We start from the raw sequence: 24235 nt of genomic DNA, 5'->3' as shown, positions 1-24235 counted from the left end.
ATACTGCAAATCAAATGGTAAAAAGAAAGCAGAGCACGTTGCAGAAGAAAAATAGACATTTTCCTATTTCCAGCACACCACTGTGTATCCGCACACCACCTGCACTGGGTACCAATCCTGCAAACATGCAGACATTTCATTCCGCTGTATTTTAACTTAAGCCAATGACTTAAAGCACATGTAAAAGTTCTTTGTATGATGAGGCCTAAATGCTGTGGACATAATTCAGATTTCATCTAAAGGAAGGCTAAGGAACGAAGGCCAACTGAAACAGACATTCAGCCATTACATCTGAACAGAACCAGCCCCTGGCTCACAGCAGTCAAAACGCTCTTGGTTTAAGCCTACCTCTGTCAGCAGGGAAGCTGTCCTCTGAATTTGTTGCAACTCAGTGAGCTGGGCCAAGCAGATAAGTCAGGCCAACAGAGCTGGGCTGAGCAGGGAAGTTAAGGTGAATAATTCTGAAAGAGGAAGGATTAAATTCAATTTCTCTGCTGTTTTCTTTTCTTCATGCCTATCAAACATTACTGTCTATGGCAACAGCAACAATGCATCATTTGTAGTTTGTTCTTCAGCACTGTGTACTGATAGCAGAGCTGAGTTGTGATTGAAATTATTGTAAACATTCACTTCAGAATATTAGCTGTTACGGCAGGAAAATGTTGAAGTTGTTTATTGCTGCAACAGGAGAGATGCAGTGACCCAACACTGGCAACATTTTTTTGTGCATTTAGTCCCTCGTTTCCACTCACATGAGTAGGGTGATGCAATCTTGGTGGATTGCTTGTCAAAATTTACTGTTTCTGTAGTTGTTTTCTCTCTGCCATGTTGCTTTAACGGGTAGGTAGTGCACTGGGGTGATCGGAGTTCCTCAGGGTATTCTAGCCTAACAAATAACTTTACAAAAGAAGGGCCACGGTATCTTCCCGCCATTTCAAATAGGCCAACTCCTGATATGCTCAGAAGGTGAGGACTGGTGAATGTAGCAAATACACCAGCTGCAGGGGAAGCCAAGGACAGAAATAGATTAAAAAATAGGAAAAAATACATGGAGAAAGGCAAAATATGCATACCTGGATTCTTTATGTTCAGCTAAGAACAACTCTTTTCGTGAAGAAGAGTCCTTTCTTCTCTGCCACTTATAGTCTTAGCTTGATTGGTTGTCAGAGGTCCCTGGTAATTGATTACTCCGTTCTAATAAGACTTAGTCTCCCTAAAGAAAAGCAGCCTTGCAAACATCATGGCTATTTCCAAGCCTCTGCAGTTGCCAAAAGTTCCATGTCTGGACTCACCAATGTGCACCACAAACCCAGGCAGTATTTCAAAGTGGGTCTTTATTTTTTGAACACAAACACAGCACGAAAGTAGCAAAGCAGTTAAAAGCACAGAAGCTCAACAGAACTGTCTCGTACTATTTGTTATTTCTGATTTTTTTCAAATACATTCTAAACTGAGTGAGGAAAGCTTCCACCCTCCTTGTAAGGGGTTGAATTCAGTAGAACTAACTTTTCTTAAGCTGAGGCCCTAGTACACATTTTAAAGTGCCATCACCTGAAAAAGATCAACATAGAAGCCCACTTAACAGGGATTAGTAATGCATATTCCTTCCTTACCATCAGAACATGCTTAGCAAAATACAACAACAGCATTCTACCTCTAATAATACAGTGAAGACAGTCTTTTTCCTAGCTGTTATTAATAGTGTAATCTCTTATTTCCAATCTCTTTTCCCAACAAGCTCTGACTCGCCTCTCTAGGATCTGCCAGTTTACATGAAAGAACATTCACTTTCAGTCCGGTTCTCCAACTGGGTGACAAAGTAACCTGTAAAAATAATTAAGGGTCTTTGTTTTTACTGCTGTATAGCACTTTGAAATATATTACTTTCAAATATCACACAGCACGTTTAACTGACAGATTTGGTTATACATATTTTACATTATTTTATGTATGAGTACACGCATTTTGTGCTATATACCTGTCACTACTGAAGTAAAACACTTTCATTTTTTCCTGGAAATAGGGGCAGAGTGTGGGGGAGATGAAAGAGTAAGAACAGTCTCAGAAGTGCAAGTTTAAAAAAGGGAGTCAGTTTAGAGTTGTCCTAGGACAGGCAGTTCTATGAAAAAGAAATCCAGTGCAGTATACAGCATGCAATTCAATTGAAAAAGTAAAGGATATTGCAAATAATAGCAGATCTTTTAACAATTGCTCCAGGTGTATGAATCTAATATTCTTGTTGCTTTAAGGAGAATTGCAGATTTTAGACATATCTAATCACATTATTTCAAAAAATACAGGTAACTGAGAAATATACTTAGGTAGCCCCATATACTGTACAATCTATTACATATATTGACTGCGCCTTATTCTCGCAAACAGATACTGCTAACTTTATTCATTATAAACCTACAGCCATAGAAATCAGTGACTGAGTAAATCATGTATACGTGCTTTTGAAACACCAGCTCCTTAATCAGTATTGGCTAAGGGCAGTTTGTGTCTTTCATAGCTTGACTGAAAGAGGCCTGCGTATATCTGATCCTGCAGGGACATCCCCTAATGTTGAAGTTATGACAAAAGACTATTTACTTGGAATATTCAGAATATGTACAAAAACTAATCCTTATTTTTAAAATCTCAGCAGAATTGACATGGAATTTTTCAGTACTAAATATACTACCGAATGGGAAACAGACACTGTTTTAAATTAACATTAAATACTAACTTTAAAATAAATCTTGCTTCGTTCCAAAAGAAGTTGCCATTTCAATGCAGTCTTCTTGTCTTCTGCTAGAGCGAGGAATTCATGGACCTGTTAATGACAGGACACCACAGAACGCTTCTTCAGCATATAGTTACAGCAATATCTCCACAACAAAATGATGATGAAAAGAGCATCTTACACATTTTTATACATTTCTAAGCTGTATTTTTCTATTTTAACATAGTGTTTGGTGTGATGTATGTACCAAGACAGTCAGATTAATCAGAATAAATTGCAGGGTGTTTGAGAATCAAAGTTAGGGAATTCCAACCACATTCTCAGAAAAGTGTGAATTAATTAAAATAAAGCAGTATTCTGAATAGGGTATTCACTCTTACATTTAACGCGTTTCTTCTTATTAGCAGCTACTGACTTCTAACTTTTGACTTGTTAAAAAGCCGAGTGTATGTGTATCCACATGTACATGCAAATTTTTTTAACTGGTATACACATACACATGTACGAAGAACATTTACATGTCTTTGTAGTTTTCTTCAAGCTTCACAGCTCAGATCAAATAAGAACAACCTAATTCATTTCTACTTACTGTGCAGCCTAATGTTTCCTCAGCTACACAGTCAGACAGGTAACAAGAATAAAGAGTGCCTGTGTGATCTGTCAGATCAACGAGTATGTCAAAGCTTGAAAAAGTTGACTTTGAATATGAAGAGACGTCACTGCAGAAAGTGCATGTGTTTGACATTTCATTCACTATAAAACGGCATATTGAACTGAAACATAAGAAGATAATTAATGCATATATGTAATTCCTCCTTCTTTGAAACTGTTTTCTAGACTGAGACTTCCCAAGAGACTTTTCATCTTTAAAAAAAATTCTTCATCTTCTAAACTCTTAAGTCTGAGACAAAATGGCATCTTTCTTCTTCTCTCCTCTAGGACCACAAAGAGCAAGTCCTTCGTAAAGCCAACTCCTCTTTCTTGCTACGTCTGGAAGTCTACACAACAGAAATCCACATGGCATCCTCCAGAGGAGTTTTATTTCTTGTCCAGAACTGGACTAAAATATTGTTCTATCTAAATTGGGTCAGGGGAAGAAGGACAAGAACTTTTTAATACAAATTTAAAACAGGCAGTCACTTACCATCTGTTGCGAATAACTTTAGATGCATTATCATCAATGTCCAGTGTAGAAATGTAGCCATAAATAATGCCATAGACTGGTTCAAGTTTCCCATCACTCTGTAAAGCTTTTTCTTTCAGCTGTTCCACAGTATAAATATCAACTACAGTCTCCACTAGAAGTTTAAAAGACATGTTAATTACATCTGAGAAAGAAACAACACAGAAAAGCAACAACAAAAAAGGATCTTAAGGTAATAAAAAGGAGAGGATTTGACCTAAAGTATCAGAAAAACCACACACACCTTCCTTTTGAAGTAGGCTTATCATTTGGGGACCAAAAAAACAAAACCCAAAAGCAAATTCAAATCAGGAAAATATCTAATATTTAATCTTTGTATCCCCCAAAATGAGCTTTTGACAAAAACTTTCCCTCTCCATTTTTTGTACTTACTCAAGACAGAAAGAACATGCCAGACAGGCTGCAATTGGCATAGTCACCAACGGGGAAGATACATAACTGATAATATAAGGGATAGCCCCAGTAACAACAGTCCAAACTTTAAATATTCAGCCAGGCTATACCTTAGTTTTGTTTCTATGAACACACAGAGCAAGAACTTGATATTTCAGCTGCACTATGAAACTACGTTATATAGTTAAATAAAATCAAAGTGTTTGGATCCATGCTTACGGTTAATGGATCCTTTTGACTGCTCCTCCATTTTATCATGCAAAGCTCCTGATTGTACACTCTCTTTTATGAAGCTGAAGAGAACATTTGCTTCTGCTGTTTCTTGAAAATGTATTTTTAGAAGTTATTAATATATGTAGCATGTAAAAATAACAGCATAATTATATTTTACAACTTTTTATTCTGGTAATACCAACACGTTGTCTCTTGGAATTAGCCAAGAGATGCTTTTCTCTTTTTTACTTTAACTGTTAGTCCTACAGGGAATATATGAAGGCTGCTTAGATAAGATTTAAAAAAAATTTAAAAAAATTTAAAAAGGAAGAGAAAAGGGTGGAAGCCAAAAGCATTGGTCATTACATAACAGACAAGAAGCAGGGAGCTTTCTGAGGCAAGCAGGTAGAACAAGTCAGACCTCCAATAGATTCATTCATGCATTCTAGCCTATAATGATTACTAATACCAAAGCAATACTTCAACAGCTCTTACCTGGATTAGTTGTAATGATGGTTTTTGATATCACAGTTGCAGTCATACAGTTCCTAAATTTGTCAAAATTTATTCTCACATCTGATGCAAATATTACTGTGCACAAAAAAAAAAAACCTGTTACTGTAGAATAAGTATCACATTAAGAACTACAGTAAAAACATAAAAACCAGACTATTATACCTGTTTCTCGTGGGATCCAACTCTGTGCAAGCTGGATAGATTCATTATCCCAACTAAATTAAAAAAAGTTAATGTGTTGAAACATTTTTGAAACAGCACTCAAACTGTTTAGTACTAAACTACTAAATAATATAGTTATAATTAAATTGGTCAAAGGGGACACAACTCCTTTGTTACATGCACATGCAAATGAAATGCCATGTATATCCACAGTTTGCAGCCAGCCAGGATGCTTTATGTATGGTTTAATACGGTCCCTACTTTATCCCACACCAAGCAATTTAAAATAAAGGGCTATTAGATTGTTCAAAATGATTTAATGCAGAATATACCTGGAAAAATACTGCGTGTATTTCAGAGCTTTGACAAAAGTAATTTCTAACTAAAGCAAATCACAGTTAAAATAACTGCTTATCAGCTGAGCCTTTTCTGTGGGAACAAATTAATTGCTGACATCACTAGGCCAGATGTTCAGCTGGCTTTCCAACACTGGAATCCTTGTAACTGTGGATGATGAGACTAGAGTGAGGTCAGCGGTATCCCTCAAAAATGGTAATTTGATGGTTGGGTCCCTTGATGAAATCTCATTCTGTTCCTTTTAAGTTTGGATGGCAAGAATACTGCCAAAGCACAGTTTTGTTCTGGTGGTTTTTTTCCTTAATCCTTGGAAAAAGATTTAAGATATTTACTTTTCATCTAGTATTGCTCAGCCACCTCTTCACTGATGGCCTCTAAACTATCTTCACTACAGTGCTGTTGCTCAAGGATTTCCTGAATCTTTGCCTCTGCCTAGGGCTCCATGAAAGTGCAAAAGGCACAGTTTAGGGTAACCACAGTAAGACCATCTAGTCTCTGCTTCTGAGGACTCCTGAAGCATACAGCTCTGCATCACTATGTACCGGCACTGAAACAAGAGCATCGGGGCTGCTGCTGCAAATTAACATTGGTGGCAGCTCAAGGGCTAGAAAACTTCACACCACAGGTGCTTAGTAATGTTCGTGTGTATACATTAACTGTGCTAAACATTACACTGACTGATAACAGTTTCTAACTTGGACACTGAGTGTGATGCTATCTTGCTACTTCTAGCTAAGGAACAAAGGTCATTTCAACCAACAGACAGCAAACCCAGTGTAAACAAATACCCACATACCCTTGCACGTAGATAAGCCACGACTTTATTGAACAAACTATGGGCAAAATGCAAATATTCCTGTGTAAACAAATCTCTATTTACATGCATAAATGGTATGGACGTAGTCATGTCTGTAAGTGGGATACAGTTTGAAAATATGGCCAAAGTAGTATCAAAATGCTTCTGCGCTATTTTAAAAGTTTAAAACTTTTTCAACCTATTTCCATTCCACTTGTTAATTCTGCTTGGCTTTAAAAATGAACCATACTCCTCTTCTCCCCCCCCCCCCCCATTTTGTGGAAGAAATGTGCTGCCTTTGCAACTATTTTTAAATGCCATTTCCTGAATTAGTTTGAATTTCCACATTAAAAAAATGAAACTATTTGGAAATAAGCTTCATTTTGCCATTCATGAGCTAACAGTCTGTCAGCAAGTCATAAAACTAGGCAATACATGTAAGGTCACTCTAATGAATTTCTTTTTTAAGCCTCTGTTTAGCACACATTGCTGCCTCATCACAGTTGCCACCCAAATAATAATACATTTAAATTAAAAGATAGTATTATAACAGTATGTATTATAGTTAATTTCTTTACCTACTCTTGCATTAATTTGAGTATGTTAGTGAATTAAAAAACATTTTACCATACTATTGGAAAAGACATCTCTGTTTCATCGTACAGCTTTACTTCGCACCTCTGACCTTTTCTTTTGTCTGAAGTCATAAAATACTTCGGCTCCCCAACCTTTAAGAAGAAAGAGAAGCAGTCACTTTTCCTCTAGTAAGTGTTTAGGAGAATAAAAGTGATAACCTAGAAGAGTTTAAAAAGTGAAAAAAAAAAAAAAGTACACCATTAAAAGAAAACCTATACACCATTAAAAGTTTAACAACAGTAATTTTACTTCAAGATAAAGAGACAGATTTTATTTTATAATAATTCGCACTTTACGTATTTGCAAGTTATCTACTGCTTGCACATGCATGATTTCAAAAAGACAACTGATGTAGGACATTCCATTCCCTTGATTTCCCCCCTCATGTTGATGAAAATCTTAAGTAGCTTGTATGGTTGTTGTAACTCAGCTGAAGTGACTGCCAACCTAAACAAACAAACAAACAAAACCAGTGATTCCTGTCCACTATGAGTCCCAAAATCCATATTCACAATTAAGTCAGTTAAATCACCCATGGTACTGTGGCTCCTTAACTTACTGACATTACAGCTGCAAGCACATTAAGGATTCTTCCATCAAGGCTTTGTCCATTTGCAATGATATCACCCAGTGAATAATAATCCTGAGGGTCCTTGACAGGCAGGTGCAACAGAGAAAGTAGTTTGGTGTCCATTTCATAACACGAAGATGTTTTGACCACCGAATGATTTTCACTGAGCAATAATTTGTAGCAACTAGATAGTATGCACAAAACAAATCACATCAATCAACATTTCACTCACCAATATATTGACAGTGTAAAATGTTAATTCAATTCACATGAGAAAATAACTGCTGATTTATTCCTCTATTGTTTTCCCTAAAGATATGGAAAAGTTTGAATTAATTTGTTCTAAAATTATTTTTAAAAAATTATATACTTTACTTCTACCAAAAACTTATTATCCTGTACTTTATACTTATTTATAATTGAAATGCCAGCAATGTACAATACATATTTGTAAATCTTTCAGCCCTTATGAATCGCTAAAAATAAGATAAGTTCCAAAATGTCTGTAATCCAGGTAATTAAGAGGTTTTGGCATCATGACATAAGAAGACACTACTACAGTCAGACTGGATTTGGTAAGGTGCTTTCAAAAGTAATAGCCCAATGACCTAAGTAATATTTGTAATGCACTGTTAGCCAGTGGAAATAAGATATATTCAATATATTCTGGATAAATGTATTTTACAAATGCTTATGAAATCTATAGATTTGGAGAGGAGCTCTTTTCCTCAGTGAAGTTGTAGCCATATGTTTGAGTTAATGCCTAGGCTGTGGTGATACTGCTTAATTTAGGGTTAAACATGATGCATTGTCCTATAAGAAGGACCATTACTCAATAGCTTCACTATGCAGGCCTGATTACTTTGTAACGACTATGCCCTTGAAGAGGAACTAAAAACTGATAAAAAGGGAACATCCTGCTCCAGAAGGCGCCAAAGGCTGGATGGTTGCCAAAGAAGCATGAACTAGGGGAAACGTAAACACGGCAGGGGGAGATCACGACCACCGACTCAATTCAAGACTGGAAAGACTTGCCCCCCCACACACCTGCAAGGAGCATGCTTGCTAATTTACATAGCAAGCAAGGCTAATTTAAATATAACTAACCAATAGTAGATAAGATGGTGGCTACCAACTAATGAACGGAAATTTAGGTGGGTTTTTACTAATCATGTAACAAGATAATACATTGTTGTTCTTTGGTGTGGTGTGCTAGCTTTGTGGAATTATCACCTAGCACTCATCTTTGCGCAAACGTGGAATAAATAAGTATCTCGGCTCTGTGTGTAAGATTGGCTTATTGCACACTGGGTACTGAACCCCGCTTGTGGGACAACAAAGTTTCTACCTGACATTTGTTCTTTTATTTCTTTCCATTTAGCCAGGGAGTAAGTAGTGAGTCTAACTACTACAGCTATACATTTGCTACAAAGCTTAGAGATGATCAGTAAGCATGAACATAAAACTTCTAACTTGCCAATTTAATGTGCATATATGCAATATTCCTGTGACTGCCATACGATTAAAAATATTAGAATATGACCAACTAGGAAAGAAACCCTAATTAAAGAACAGGTGTATTAATTTATCTTTACCTAATACCTGCATCTTAGGTATCTAAGATAAGTTAAAACGTATCTAAATTAAGACTTGCAATGTTAGTTTCATACACTGGTTCAAGTTGTTCAGATTTGAGAGAATACACTGAAAGACAACATATACGCATTGCACTATACAAAAGAAACAGCAATGCCTTACCAAAAAGTAACAAATAGCATTGCAACATATTAAAATATCTTCTAGATAAATATGTCATGTGAATGGATTTTGGTAAGGACATACCTTCCATAAAACAGTTATGTCTGATAAAACATTTTGGCAAAATGAAATCAATTTCAAATAATTTTAGTAGACTGTACTCAAAGAATGGAATTTACTCTGTTTAGTTACAAAGAGCATTATTACTTTCTGACAAAGCTCCAAAGGCCATGTACTGAGAAATATATTCTCTTTTGAGATTACTTGACCATATATGGTTGAACACAGGGAGGAAGGTACAGCTACATAAGAAAACCAACCTCAAATACTTCTACCAATCACGTGCTGCTGCAATCAGCTGGCAACTAAAGTATTAATTTTTATCTTTCTGAAAAGAGCTATTAGTCTATGCTTTAAATTTACCTAGGAGTTACAGGGTTGAATTTTTCTTCTCTTTCTGCTTCCTTTGACTGAACTAAAGGATTTTCAATTGTAACTAAAATAAAACATTGATAAATAATGTTAGAAAACTGAATATAGATACAAATAAAGAGAGATGGCTTTTAAAAATGGTTGTTTTCAAGGTTGATAAGGAAAGGAAAAGGTATGTGCAGTAACTACTGCCAAATGTTTTCATACTGAAAACCATATCTGTCCAGACAGCACACATAATAGCCAAAGTCCCACAGGAGTCCTCAAGACATTTAATGGAAACAAAACAACACTGAGTTCTTGTGTGTACACTCTTCATAGCCACAAGTTTTATCCAAACACTCTGATCTATCAACCATGGGCAGCAAAGTCTTTCTATTAACTTATCAAGATAAAAGCACAGACTGTAAATAAATACAAGATTTTTGCTGTGTTTTTATGAACAATCATAGTCATATCTATAACTAAATGAAGACAAACACCAAACTACTTTACGGAGCTTATTTTTTGTAGTTTATAAGAACAGAATATAATGTAAGAATTCAGATCGATTAACTATAGGTAAATTCTGGGTGGCTGCATTCAGTGGGTTTGTATCTGGTCTTTTTGTTGACATATTTACTGGTTTTGAATTTAAATCCTTGAAATCTCATTCCTTGCCTCTTTATACTTAACATAACTGAACAATTTGTTTCCAATTAGACTGTTTTCTGAGTCCTCAGAGAAAAATATAACAAAACCACAAACACATAACACTGATTTACTGGGGAAAAGAACCACATTCAAACAGAAACATGTTAAGAATAAACTCCAGCTTACCACAGTCACCAACTCTAAAGCTTTCTGAAAGTGATCTAATATAGTCTTCTCTGCCCCAAGAATTTACATTTATAAAATAAGTGGGTGAATCACGAATAGTAAAACTGAAGGTGTATCTTTCAGACCCAATGTCTGCAAAAATAAACAGCACTATTACAATTCGTTAGCACAGCTTGACTTCAATCTAGAATACACGTATAAAAACTATTATTTCGAGGCTGTCCTAGATTTTCTGAATTTACTACCCGCAATCTGGTGAGTACCACTAGAGGTCAGCAGGCTGTTCAGTAAACACACTGGTGATCCTCAATGGGGATGGCTACAACTCCTGCCGTACTTGTACCATCCCACCCACGTACACATATCACTTAACCTTAGGCAGCACCATATAAACTTACAGATCTAATTCAAGAGAAATAAAAGAACTGTACGATGCTACATTCAAGGCACGGACAAACACATAAACAGGGCTAACGCATGAAGCAACGCTATGAAGGAGTGTACATACTAGCCCAAATTTTGTAACAGGTAGGCTGTCTGTGTAACAGATGGCTGTACCCTTCTACGAGACCACCGCAATGACGTACAAGGCTGCAGATCACAGGCAGTATTGCTGTCCAGATAGTACTGAGGGGTTTAACTGAATAAAGCAAAGTGTTTCCAGCTCTAGGGAAAGTTCATGGTCAAGAGGGTATCAGTCTCTGAAACACTGCATTCCCTTTTCTCTTTCAGCTGATTAACAAGGCTTTCCATTATGCAATATGCTATTTTTAAATTATCAATGAAAACTGTATAGTGATCCGCATAGAGTAAGCATAATCTGACTGTAGTTCCATGGAGGCATAAACACGAACACCACATTTTCAGACTGTGTAGAATTGTTTTTGGTGACGATGATGACTTCCTTCTAAAAATCCACCACTAGAGCAGCTCAGCATGACAACAACGCCAACAGAATAGCTGAGTGCTTCACACAGAGCTGGAATGGTGCCCTGTGACTGGAGATGCATCCTAACAGTGTCTGTGTCAACCCTAAGCTGTAGATACATTAGTTCAATTTCCAACTAATGCTGTATTAACAATGTATAATTGCCATTTTTCTTTAGGACTATATGGTAAGATGAAGCTAGTGCTACCCACACCAGAAATTACTTGTTCCGCTCCTCAAGACATGTCCTTAACATTTCTGTTTTAAGAGAGAATGAATATGAAGGGACTAAGTCTATTCCAGCAGTATTTATATAATAGTGGGTTCGTATCAGTACCATCTTCTTCAGACCTTGAAACACTTACTTCCAAGATGGAGTTTTCCCAAACAAATTCTAATTGATAAGGTTTAGCCAAACTAATGTTGCTCTTTCATCTTGGTTCTCAAACACACACAATTTTTTTTGCACATTTTTATTCTATACATTTTATACTAAGAAGTCTGTTTATCATTTAAATATTGATTTCAGTCATATATGCCAAATTATACCGTATAAGAAAATGAAGTAAAAACAGTTAAAAGGGACTGTACTTTTTCTGTCTGGAAAGCCTCTGACATCTGTTTTCCCAATAACCACACCGATTACATTCTAAAAAATAAAGAGATTATAGAATACAAGTATTAAACACAGATGTATATGATGAATTAGATTTCATGGACTTGTACTCTATTGATGATAATAAACATATTTCTGACTGGTAATCATTTTAATCTATTTATTCCACAGTGCCATATGAACTAAGGACTAAAACATAAACATACAATCTGACTTTAAGAAAAAGAGTGACTAATAAAAATATTAAAAGAAATACATCTGTTTCTGTTTGTAAAGACAATGGGAGGACAAAAGTTCATCCAAAACATTCACAATTTTGGCTGTTCTACAGCAATCTCTCCTCAGGTAGGCAGCAATATTGTTATTTCACGCTCTCTGCACAGGTCTCAGATCTCCTTAAATGCACCATGAAAATTCTGGACAGGATTTATTTTACAGTTAAGCGTTCAAGGTTTCCCCTGCTGTCAGCACCGAGATACACACGTGTACATCCATAGGGAGAGCCATTTATCCTATCCTCATCTAAGCAACATAAATTTGTACAGGTGCCTCTTTCTTGCTGTCTGTCTCTCAACTGACTACAAAGGGAGCTTAGGCAATGAACTTTTTTGATGATTCAAAACAAAAATCAATCTTATTCTGCTTTGCTAAACCTGTATTTATTATGCAAAAGCATCCCAGTCTCAATTGTCAAACAAAACTACTAGCAGCAAACACAGACCGGAAGAAAGATATATATGTATATAAAATATATATATATTAATAATATATAGCTGTGTGGTGTTTGTTTTGTTTTGTTTTGTTTTCTAAATAAAAGGGTCCTCCTCAGTGTGAGAGAAGAGTATGGCAGTGCTAGTTTGGGATTTAAGAGGTAAGCAATGAGAGTTGGTTTGGTAACAAGGACTGGAAGGAGCGACTGACATTGCAATACTGCAAGGGTCCTTCAAAACATGAAGCATGCCACATCTCTTCCACATCACGTGTGGAGTTACTTGCAGTACCGCCTGACTCTCTCATTCAAGCAGGGGAACCCCAGCAGTCAGGTAGCAAGGGGCAGTATAACAATTTAATAATCCACACAGGCTGAATTTTGCACCTATTCACAAAGCAATGCAACCTGACAGACCTCACTGTAATTATACAGTATTGACAAGTGCTCAAAAATTAGATCACATGTTCCCAGTTTACTTTGAATCACTAGATGGAGCAAGGTAACTGTCTTATCCTAGTGATGGAAATGAACTTATTAAGAGGATGTATGTGTACAACAGCGTAATATCCTAGTTCTTCCAATCTTTCTAACAGAGTGTTTTCTATCTGTCCACATTACATGTAGTAATTTAAATAAGGATTTTATTTTTCTGTTCTTGGTTTTGTTTCTTAAAAAACAAACATTTCAATTAAATCAAAGTGCAACATACCCTGTATCTCACCACCAGTCAGAAGAACTGACATTCAGAATGACTCTTCACATGAATTAAGCTGATGTCAATCTGCAGTTTCCAAAAGAACCCCCCCGTCCCTGCTGCGGATATATTCACCTCTCTTGTATTAGCGCTAAGTCTGCACAGCAAGCTGGCAGAAGGAAGTGATCTGGCTGGAAACTATTTTGGGGGGGGGGGGGGGTGTCAAAAAACTTCCATTTCCTTGATCAGCTTATTGTGCAACAACACAAGCACTAGTTTCACCAAAAGAGGAGCAGAACACGCCTGCAATGAGGAAGCAGGCCATACTGCCTTTTTTGGCAGAGCATTGCTTGAGGCTGCTCAACCAAATCATGAGACTACAGCATTAACACTGCAAGTTTCTTAGACTTTGATCTATTTCACTTTTAAAAAATAAACTGCAAAGTAAAAAAATACGACATTTTGATACTTTGAATTATGTGTGCTCAGGTATTTTAACGTCCCAAACACATACTGATCATTCTATCATGAGATACTAGTGAATTATTTTCTATAAAAATACTTCCTTTACTGTATGTTGCTAATTGCAACACTCAAGATTAGTTTTATTTGTAAAATAAAAGCTTTTAACCGAGTTACTGGATCACTATTTGAGAATAACTGTGAGTGACCACTTAAATTAGCTTTACTGGAGACCAGGAGTTTATAAAAAGTTGGAAAGAATATACAATACGTCTGTGAGGGCACGTAAAACTCCTTCTCCTAGTTCACCCCTTTTCTGTGATTTCTCTTCCATTTGTTTAAAATAAATGAGAAAAAAAGGGCTAAATTGTGCCCCTCCCAAATAAAAAAGTTTGGGACAGGAAAACTCCTTGTTTTCACTCTCTTCACAAGCATCAGGACTTCCATGGGGCATACAGCTCTATAGACAGTGCATCTACTTTAAGCTGCATGGGGGGATAGGGTTGTAACACCGCACCACAGCTCGCAGTGCCTCCACGGGGAAACCCTGCCTCTCTGGTTTGTTCTCCAGGCTCCAACTCCCCGCAGCACTGAACGCTCAGAAGACACGTTATCGCTGGTGGGCTACACAGTGAAGGGTGGGAAATACTGCAACAGGGAATAATGTATTCTTCTCCCTCCCATATTAAAACATCATCTTGGAGAGCAAAGAATGAAAAACTGCCCTCCCCAGACTTCCTGGTTTTTATTCAACCATCTAAAACTCAGAAGGGAAAAATACTGAGTTTTACAGCACATTCCCCTATTCATCTCTTACTCCAGTGATGATAATCCTCACTTCTATCAGGACAAAAAAAAAAAAAAAAAAAAACAAACCACCACCAAACAAAAAAACACCCCATACTCAAACATCTGTATGAATCTGCCAACTACAAAGCTTTGCTGTTTTAAGTTTACTTTTTGGTTCATCCTGCTCTCCTGTACTCCCACAAGCAAAATTCTTAGCTCCTTATAAACTGACAATCACAAAACCTGCTTTTTGTTCTAAAGAAACAGAAACGATCCTATCTGACATGTAATTGTGAGATTTTTATCCAGTTAAAACACCATACCATTCACCAAGAGTTTTGTTTGAATAATTCAGGACTATGTTATTTAGCCCAGAGGGATTGAGCACACAAATAAAGACTGCAGGATTGGGCCTTACGTTCAGAGCTTGTAGTGAAAGACTATTGTAGGTTACAGATGTATTGTGACTACATAATGCTGACTCTGTACATGTCTTTACTAATTCAGCATCCATTTAAAACATTACAAAGAAGCCTCTGATACTTTCAGACATTGAATTGTCCAGTCAATATCTATAGTTGTGGTATCCACATACTATGGACAGCAACAGCATCAATTTTCATTTTGCTGGTTTATACACAAAGAAGGTAAGGTACTTTATATCTAACAATTATACTAATGCTATTAGTATCTAAATACACATCAATTACATAATTTTGCAGTAATATAATACAGTCATATACAATTTCATTTGAGAACAAAAGTACTATGTCTATGAGACTTACAGGACGAGCAAGATTTGGATGCAGATCTGAAAGTGCAACAAAGTCCCGTGTTGAACTAGAATAAGCCATTCTTTATCTGTAACTTGAGAAAACTAATTTAGATTTTTTGAAAATCTAAACAAATCACTTAAAACTATTCACAGTGGAATAACAAGTTATTTTTTTAACACAAATGTTTTGACCTAAATAGCATCTGTTTTCACTAAAAAGCATTTCAAGCCATCTGAAGTAGACAATTCTTTATTGTTTGTATTTGGTGATGTAAGTTATGAATTTTACTATAACTACCTATGCTTCTCAAATAAAGGTCTGTAATTTTTATTTATTTATTCATTCAGCATTAAATGACTCCATTAGCACCAGCCTCTGAAAAATATTTACCCTCCTTCTCCTGTCTGGGAAGTCCAACTGAATTTAATGAGGCAGTTCATATATAAAAGGCCATTTACATGGGAGGAAAGAAAATTTTTGAGTTGCAAACCACCTTAATTGAGGTTTTGGACTTAATATTAAACTACTCTAAAAAGTGAGTTCATTCCTTCCTCGAAGTAGAAAAGTTTTGAATTTATTAAAATAAATTTTTTAAAAATCAGTTATTTTCAGGCTGCCAACATAGCATTGCTGCCTGTTCCTGTGAGCTACTGCGCGCTCAAGTCCTCTCTATTGATACCAAAGTCGGGCCATGGATGCTTTGTTAGCCCGTCTGAATGCCTCTTATTATTTCACGGGTACCCTCAGAGACATTATTGATATTTAGCAAATAGTTGTCAGATTCTATTTTTTTGTAAAAGGAACCATCGAGTTGTCCAAATCTTAATAACCTTTAATATGAGAGAACTGCTGACATTTTTCAGAGGACGTCTGTTCAAACTTTATAACAAAACTCCTGAATGGCTTTCGAAGTCTTTGTACCTGGCACCTTGTGTGAGAATTGTTAACCATTTCATTGGGCGTTAGTATAATGATCTGTTGAACACACTAGAAAAGAAATAGACAGTCTACACTTTAAAAAAAGCAAGCAGTTATCTGAGAACAAAGCGATTTCTCTTAAAGAGCATTTCAAACTAAACTCTCACAGAAAGGTATCCCAAATTTGCCTTACAAAAACTACTGAACAACAGGGCCCTCAAACCTATTCCCACCCCATTATATGGAAGAATTCACATTCTCTTATGTAGGAAAGTCACCTCAACTATACCTCCAAGGCAGGTTAATATTCTTGCCTCCAAAGAAGTTAAATATTGTTAAATGACATACGTCACACCACAGCTGAATCAGGTTAAAGAAAACAGCACCAGGAACACATGTATCAAAGGAATATTAGAGAGGTGATTTAGGCTTTAAAATGCTACAGGCCCTGACGGGGGAAGCGGCAGCATGCAATTGCACTTACCTCCTCAGAAGCAGGGGCTGAGCTCCCGCGGACAGCTGAGGGAACTTTCTCTCACCACCACCCAGGATCAGACCTTCTTCTGAGAGAAAGGACAAGATGGAAATCACAATAAATAAAAGTACGAAGCCTTTGGCACCACCACCCCATCCCAAACTGGTGTCTGGCACCAAACAAGCTTGCACCCCCAAAGCCAGGCTGGGCTCTACACTGCAAAGAGATTTTTCTTGCATGGGCCCATCACCATCCTCATTTCTTTCCCTGCCCAAGCCCGAGCAGCTCATGGCGGCTGTCCCACACAGGCAGGGACAGTGTCAGCTCGGAGGCTGGGCAGGCAGGAGTCCTTACCGCAGCCTCACCTACCGCCAAAGGGTCTCGGGGGAGACACAGACCAGCTGGGATGGGAAGGGAGCACCCTGAAAGGAAGGCGTGAGGTGCTCAGGACAGGGACACAAAATGGCGGCGAGCGCCGCGGGCGGGAAAAAGGGCTTTGCGCCCTCTCGCTGCGTGCGACCTTCCTTCGAGGTCCAGCGCGGGCGTGAGGGGGAGCGGTGTGAGGGCAGCCGCGGCTCCACACAGCGGGCACCGGCCACGGCCCTGGGACTCAGAGGATGGCTGCCAAAAAAAAAAAAAAAAACCTACCAGAAATTCAGAGTCCGGGGGCTTTCACGTACCTGAGGAAGAGCACTCGGCCCAGCAGGATCAGCTCAGTGCACAACAGCTTCGGCTTCAGTCAGAGCGCTCTGCGTCAGGTCCAGAGCTGAGGGTTCAGAGCTTGGCTTTCACTTTTTGTGAGTCCTCTGGTCTGTGGGGCTTTACCCGAGTCCCCCGCCATTACTGCTCCCTCTGGGGCAGCAGCTTCATCCCGACATACACGAGGTTTCCCAGGTAGGATGGTAATTTGAGCCACCTGATTGCATCTTCTGCTTGCTGTTCTAACAAAATTTCTGTATTTTCTTGCAGTGCTACTCCACAGCAGGCCCTGGAAGATTTTTTCCTAACCAAGTGCATTCAGCAGGATTGCTAGTGGGTCTCAAGTCCCTGGACTTAAAGCCGACGAAGCACCAGCCCAGGCATCTAAAGTCAGGCTTATTCTACTACAATTATAAGTGCACAACACACCAGCAAGACAAAGCAAATTTTAGAAAGCTTTGGAGGAACCATTCCCTAGTTTGGTTTTGGTTTTGTGGTAGCTCTAAGGAAAAAAAATTGCAGCCTGTATTTTATAAATGAATTAAAATTTATGGCTTAAGATATTATTTGTATTGATTTGCACACGGCACTCCTGGATTTTCAGGCCCTGTAGAAGACTGGAGTGAGCCATTATGTCCATTTATATTGCATATAAAATTATTTTTTATAAAATCGATACTCTTCACTTCTGTATCATAAAAAATTTTACTCCTGATGAGTAATTTTATGACCTCAAGGTCATGGCTATTGAAGTTTTTAGTGTAGCCTGACAAATTCTCTGTGTTGACTCTGTATTACAGGATCTTTCATTTCTTCAATTAAACAGCTGAAAATGGATACCACCTGTGCTCTCATATTTATTGTGTCACTAAAGTCCATGATAATTACACTGTGCTGATGACAAACAGCATGCCAGAGAACTGACAGCCTGGGTGGGGTTTTTTTTTAGGTCACCTTTTATACAGTATGATCCATGGATCTAACTTTGTTCCATAGGCTTGAAGTCTCCAGTAAACAGAATGAGGTAATTTTTTTGTTAGTACTTGTTTTAATTATCTCAAGCTAATGAACAAGCAGAAGATAATGAACATGGTGATGGGATCCTAATCAAATGGGAAGGAGAACTTGTACACTAGCTGGAAAATGCTGGCAAATGTACAGGTCTCATTCTTACCACCATGACTGCAAGGTAAACCAGGGAAAAAAAAAAAAAAAAAATCCCTGAAATGAGATCTGTGGGGTCTCCGCTGCTGCAGAGGGTGATAAAAGCAGGATCACAGCCCATGGGCTTGCAGGTGTTGAGCTTGTCTAGTATCTCAGTAAGGTTTTGGTGGGACATAAGCACCTCCTTAAATGGAGCCCTGCTTAACCGAGCTGGGATCTTGTGCTGCTGCCCAGCACGGTCACCACTTTCATTAGGTTTTGTCCAGGTTGAGCTGCTTTTCTCCCACAGGCACAAAGGGCAGGTGAAACCCAACGCTGCCGCTGTCCCCAGCCCAGGGCCGCAGGCTTTGTTTCATTTCAAAGCCACCAGAACAAGGATGCTGTTGTGCACGGCTCCTCGACATCCCCATAGCCTCAGCAGACATCTAATGATCGGGTGGTTTTGCTTTGTGATTTAGTTCCACTCCCATTTTCAATGTGCCTACATTTTGAAAAAAAGCTGCTTTTTACTGTCCCATGATAGCTCCTGCTCGGAAGATGTTATCAGGGCCATCACGGAGGGATGCACCCATCTGGCCACAGGCACAAAGGCAGCAGACGTGAGGCCAGAGTTATTTCCCTAGAAGATGTGATTAGATGCTGAATTTCTAGCTTGCAGATACTGAGGCAAGAATTCACTTCATTGACGTACCTGTCTCTCAGCAATGCTGTGACTTCTGCCATTCGTACAGCTCACGGCACAACGGGGGACGGTCAGTGATTTGGACTGCTGTAGGTTACTGTAAACAAATAACATCTTTTCGGGTGCTTATAATAAACATATGTCTAACCTGAATGTCTCCCAGTAACTTACAGTGTCAGCTGATTCTCCAAGTTAAGAATTTTTAATACAAACATTGAAGAGAGCCTGCAAAAACAAAAGTCACTCAACTTGTACTCAGCTGTACTCAAGCTTTCCTCCTGAATTGACCTCAAAGTGATCTCTAAAGAAATCAGCATCATTATCTCCCTTTGACAACTGGCAAAACAGAGGCAAGAAAAAGACCAGAAGCAGTTTCCTGAGGGCCATGCACCACACGAGGACCTGCTCCCCTCTCCAGTACTAGCAAGAGCCCCTGCAGGAGGGCAACAATATTAATTCAGTATTTTTCTGATCTAGTGCTTGATCCCTGAAAGGTCTGAGTGATTTTAATTCTCCTGCACTTCAGCAGCACTTAGCACTCTGCCGGATTCAATCTGTGATTAGCAGAGGCTTCCCATACATGGCTGCAAATTGCACAGTCCCTGTTAATTAGGCCTTCATGAATGGATTTATTTAAATTACACTCATTGGCGTGGTCGAGGAGTGCAAATGCTATTTTGTAATTCACTTAGCAATTTGTTATGTGGCAATCAGTACCGTTTGCATCCAGGGGAAGCTAGTCCCCATCCGGCACTAGCAGGGACATTTCAGAAGTCATCTTCAAAAGGATCTTCAAAGCTAGAGGAATATAAAAATATTTGCTCTCTGAGTTTTACGCTGCCCACAGTGTTTATTGAGTGGGCTTATTGAATGTTTATACATTGTTAGGACAAAAAGAATCTGTAAAATGAAAAAAGCAGAGCTGTAATTTTATGTAATTGGCCTGACTGAATGCATTAAAAGCAGCAAATTATTAAAGGTATTTACTGTTCAGCGGCTTTGGCTGATACCTGAACTGGCCGCAAATCGGGAGTGCTGATGGAGTAATGATGGACGTCTTTAGCAGAAGTAATGCAGGTGCTGATGCAGCCAACAGGTGCTCACAGTGTGTTGAGGGATATTTAATCTAAATTTCTCCCCATCACTGCAGTGAGTCATTGTTCATCTCTCGCTTTGCCCTGTGTCTCCCCCATCCTGGTACCCAGCACTGGAGCCAACCCAGTGCTATTTCAGTGGGATTTCCTTGCTCTGAGCGGCACCGCGACCTCCCACAGGACAGGAAAACGCAGCAACCTGGAGTTATATTTTAAAATGAAAGTGAACATGAACCATGGCTGGTTCCTGCCTAATCTGTGCTAATTCTGGCTTCTTCGGTCGGGGGAAGACACCAAGACCTGGTGCATCCACCCAGCAGCAGCATGAGCGGTGCTCGCGTGCCTGCAGGCAGCTCAGACATCGAACGAAGCAGGACCGCGCACCAAGGGCTCGGGTGGGGATGCCAACAGCTCTCTTCTGCATGAGGAAAGCCCTATTGCTGGCAAAGAAGAAAAAGGGCTTTCTTTAAGGTGTAAAGCTATGTGGGACGTGTAAGTGCTGCTCTTTCCAGCTGTCCAGGAAGGACAGTGTTTTGAAACAACAGCTGCTCTCAAGACAACAAAGTCGCCCTGTTCCCTCTGATGAACTCACATGAAACTGCTTAAAACCAGACCCAGCCTTCCCCACGGGCAGGGACTGAACGGCATCTGGAGGGCCCAAATACAGCAAGCACGGCATTTCTGCTGCGGTCCGTGCTAGGGGAAGGCAGTGTCCTTGCTCTCCAAGGCAGGGCCTGGATGCCCGTTCATCAGCAAGCTCAATTCATAACTATTTCAACATTAATTAATCCCTTCTGCAACATTCGCGCAATGGTGGAGCGGAAACATCATGCAACACAGGCAAGCCGGCACAACCCGGAGAGGAAAGCAAGCCATCATCGTCAGCCTGGACACTGAAATCAGCTCACGTCAGGTGGCCATCACAGAATTTTAGCAAAAAATAAACACCACAATTGAAATCTAAGACCTTCTGGATAGTCACTAAGTAGTTGGTGTATTTTCAGCTAATAGTTTGCAAATAAACGTATCCCAGAACTAATCCTTCTGTGTCTTTTTTATAGCAAAAAGTCAGAATAAGATGGCCATATAGGAATACACTGCTTGAAAACACTGACACAAGTCTTTTTTCTTCAGTTCTCTTTGTCTGCACAGTGATATGGTACCTTGCTTTTTTGAAGGTCAGGCTTTGATTGCCCAAGATTTTAAAGCCCTCATCCTACTGTTTAGCTTGCCTGAAACTACAGAGGTGGAAAGTACTTCTTTTTGGAGCCTCCAAGCAGCATGAGAGCATTCAGGCTATCGAGAATAACTTCTCCTGCACATAATTCCAAAATAATTTAAAGTGAGGTCAGCGAAATTACTTGGATTTTCATCACTTTCCCCAAGACCAGAATTTCCTCCTCCCTCTCTGAGCAAACAAATGATGAATAATTTCCAACAAAACATCATGAATTAAAAAATACAACAATTAAAAATAGTTTTAGTGACAGCTCCCTGACACTGGGGAAGAATGCTTTGGGAGAAAAAAAGAAGATATTTAGCATTGGTTGGCTGCCATTCAAACATTTTCAGCTATTCAAATCAATGAAACCAAAACCAAAGAAATTATATCTGGATTTCAGTTTGAGACACATGATACTGAACAATATCAATTAGGACACACGGGATGAGCGTCTTCCAGCGACAAAACTGGGGGAAAGCCCTTCCAACCTTCAGTTTCTCCACTTTCCAACCAAGTCTAAAACTCAATCCCTGCGTGAGCAGTTCATAAGGAGGAAAACTTGGGACATAATTCTCAGACATATGGGGATGGCTGTAAAAGAAAACTGGGATCTTAGAGTAAATAAAATTTTTTCCCCCACCACAGAATTCAGTGAACAGAGCACCAGTGAAATCCAAACCACGCGTCCAAGCCAAACTTTCCAGCAAAAATATACCTTTGATCTCCTGGCTGAATGCTTGGCCCCGGTGCGGCGGTGGCAAGCCTCCCATTGCCTCTGAGAGCCAGGACCGCATCCAGCCCCTTCCTAGGTAATCATGTGTCAACATTTCCACGGTACGCCTGGCTGCCTGTCAGCCAGCTCTTTAGAAAATTCCTGCAGACTGACACTGACATTTTAAGTTTTTATCCATTAGGAAAACAAAACCTCCCCCCAAAGCCTGTTCAGAGTGCAAAGGTACGAGGCCTGATCAAAACAGGACTTTATCAAGAAATTTTCCTTTAAGAAAATGAACGCTAGAGGTCAATCTAACAACTTGTCCCGGAAATATATATCCCTGGAATAAAATATTACAGACTTCTTCTGTGTACTGTACACCTCTCTAACTACATCCAGATTCACTGGCTTGGCAAGGCACTTCATATCTAACAAGAGTTTCTTCTATTCTTTTGAATTTGTTCTTGTCTTGCTATACATTAGTATTTCCTTTTCTGGAGCTCGTCCGTATGATCGCTGTCCCGATTCACATGGCTCGCTAATGTACTTAACTACCCGTTTATGAAACAAGAGGGGAAATTGGCACTTGCGTGTGTAAATACTGGAGGCCAAATGTGTCCCTGATGTAACTCCGCTGCAGCCGGTTGAGTTAGATTAAAGATGAGTGCAGAAACAGAGAAGCAGCTATCGCCGCGCAGATGAAAGCCCGTCTAACTCGGGATCTTGTGTCTCATGGATAAATCCATGGTTTCAAAGAGGCAGCAGGGAGCCAGAGGAGAACTGGGCTGGGATGTGAGCGATGGGTTTGTGACTTCCAGTCTTCAAGTCTGACTCCCTTCCAAAGTGTCTCCCATCTAACAGCAACGGGGCTGGCTTCATTACCTGCGCCTCACGCTTTCTTCATCTCATCTTCTGCACTCAGATTCTGGAGGACCTTGTGGCTACAAAGTCCCACAGACTATTTAAGCATAATACGCACAAAAATTTGGTTTCTTTTCTTTATCATTCTTACACGCCCAGCCTCCCAATTTCAGTGAATTTCTTCCTCCCTCTTCCCTGCTCTTAACAATAGAAATAAGATGTAGACCTGTCAGCCCGCTTCAGCCTCCCCATTGCAACCTTCTTCAGCAAATCCCCAGTTCCCCTTTTATAAGGCTCCTGTCTCAGCCAAACTTGATGGAGACACGGAAGGAGCACAAGCTTCGCTGACACAGAGGCTGCCTCCACTGGGAAGGCCAAGGGAGATTCAAGGCACAAAAGTCAAGTCAGATGAAAGTGCAGATCCAGCAAAGAGCGTGTTTAAGCACAAAATTTCTCCCAGGGAGTCACCGGGACCGCTCGTGTGCTTCGCGCTGAGCACATATGTGAGTGCTTTGCTGAACCCAGGCCAAAATGCAGTTGTTCTTTATGAATACAGGCCAGATCCTGTAGCACTGAGTAACGCCGATGAGTAACATTTATTCACACAAGTGGTCTCTGCGGAGAAGGGCTGCCAAGTCCTGGCCCTGTATGATTTTTTCTTTAGCAAGCAGCCAGAGCAGAGCTCCATATGGCAACACCAACTCCTCACTCAGCAGCTTGCCTGCTGCCAGCTCCTCGGTGGAAACGACCCAGCGAGGCAGAAATCTTCCAGCTCAACTTTCGTGTTACAATTACCTTTAAAAAACTGCCAGATAAATTCCTTAAAATTCTTCCAGGGAGTTTCTT

At 39.3% G+C, this 24235-nt stretch overlaps 1 protein-coding gene across 1 annotated transcript; it reads right to left on the bottom strand.

Annotated features, from left to right (window-relative positions):
* Window positions 1–1393: 1393 nt before the first annotated feature.
* MEIOB (meiosis specific with OB-fold) lies at window positions 1394–15637 on the bottom strand. The gene is made up of 13 exons (XM_052772496.1): window positions 15569–15637; window positions 12102–12159; window positions 10583–10714; window positions 9755–9827; window positions 7562–7757; window positions 6994–7094; window positions 5214–5266; window positions 5031–5126; window positions 4542–4643; window positions 3870–4023; window positions 3315–3498; window positions 2729–2815; window positions 1394–1824 (listed from the first exon to the last, which is right to left on the bottom strand). The coding sequence occupies exons 1-13, from the start codon at window positions 15635–15637 to the stop codon at window positions 1696–1698; spliced, it is 1434 nt and encodes a 477-aa protein (XP_052628456.1). The 3' UTR covers window positions 1394–1695.
* Between the last annotated feature and the right edge of the window lie 8598 nt (window positions 15638–24235).

Source organism: Harpia harpyja, chromosome 21 (assembly GCF_026419915.1).
Source record: "Harpia harpyja isolate bHarHar1 chromosome 21, bHarHar1 primary haplotype, whole genome shotgun sequence".
Taxonomy (NCBI): Eukaryota; Metazoa; Chordata; class Aves; order Accipitriformes; family Accipitridae; genus Harpia; species Harpia harpyja.
Note: the sequence above shows the minus strand (reverse complement) of the source record. Positions and strands in the feature narration are given on the sequence as shown.

Bases quoted from the DNA above. Each gene is read 5' to 3' on its own strand.
- MEIOB (XM_052772496.1), bottom strand. From the start codon at position 15,637: ATGGCTTATTCTAGTTCAACACGGGACTTTGTTGCACTTTCAGATCTG. The intron at 10,715-12,101 runs GTACAGTCCCTT...TTATTTTTGCAG, and splicing joins AGGCTTTCCAGACAGAAAAA to ACATTGGGTCTGAAAGATAC. The intron at 5,267-6,993 runs GTAAAATGTTTT...TTTTTAATTTAG, and splicing joins ATGTCTTTTCCAATAGTATG to TTGGGATAATGAATCTATCC.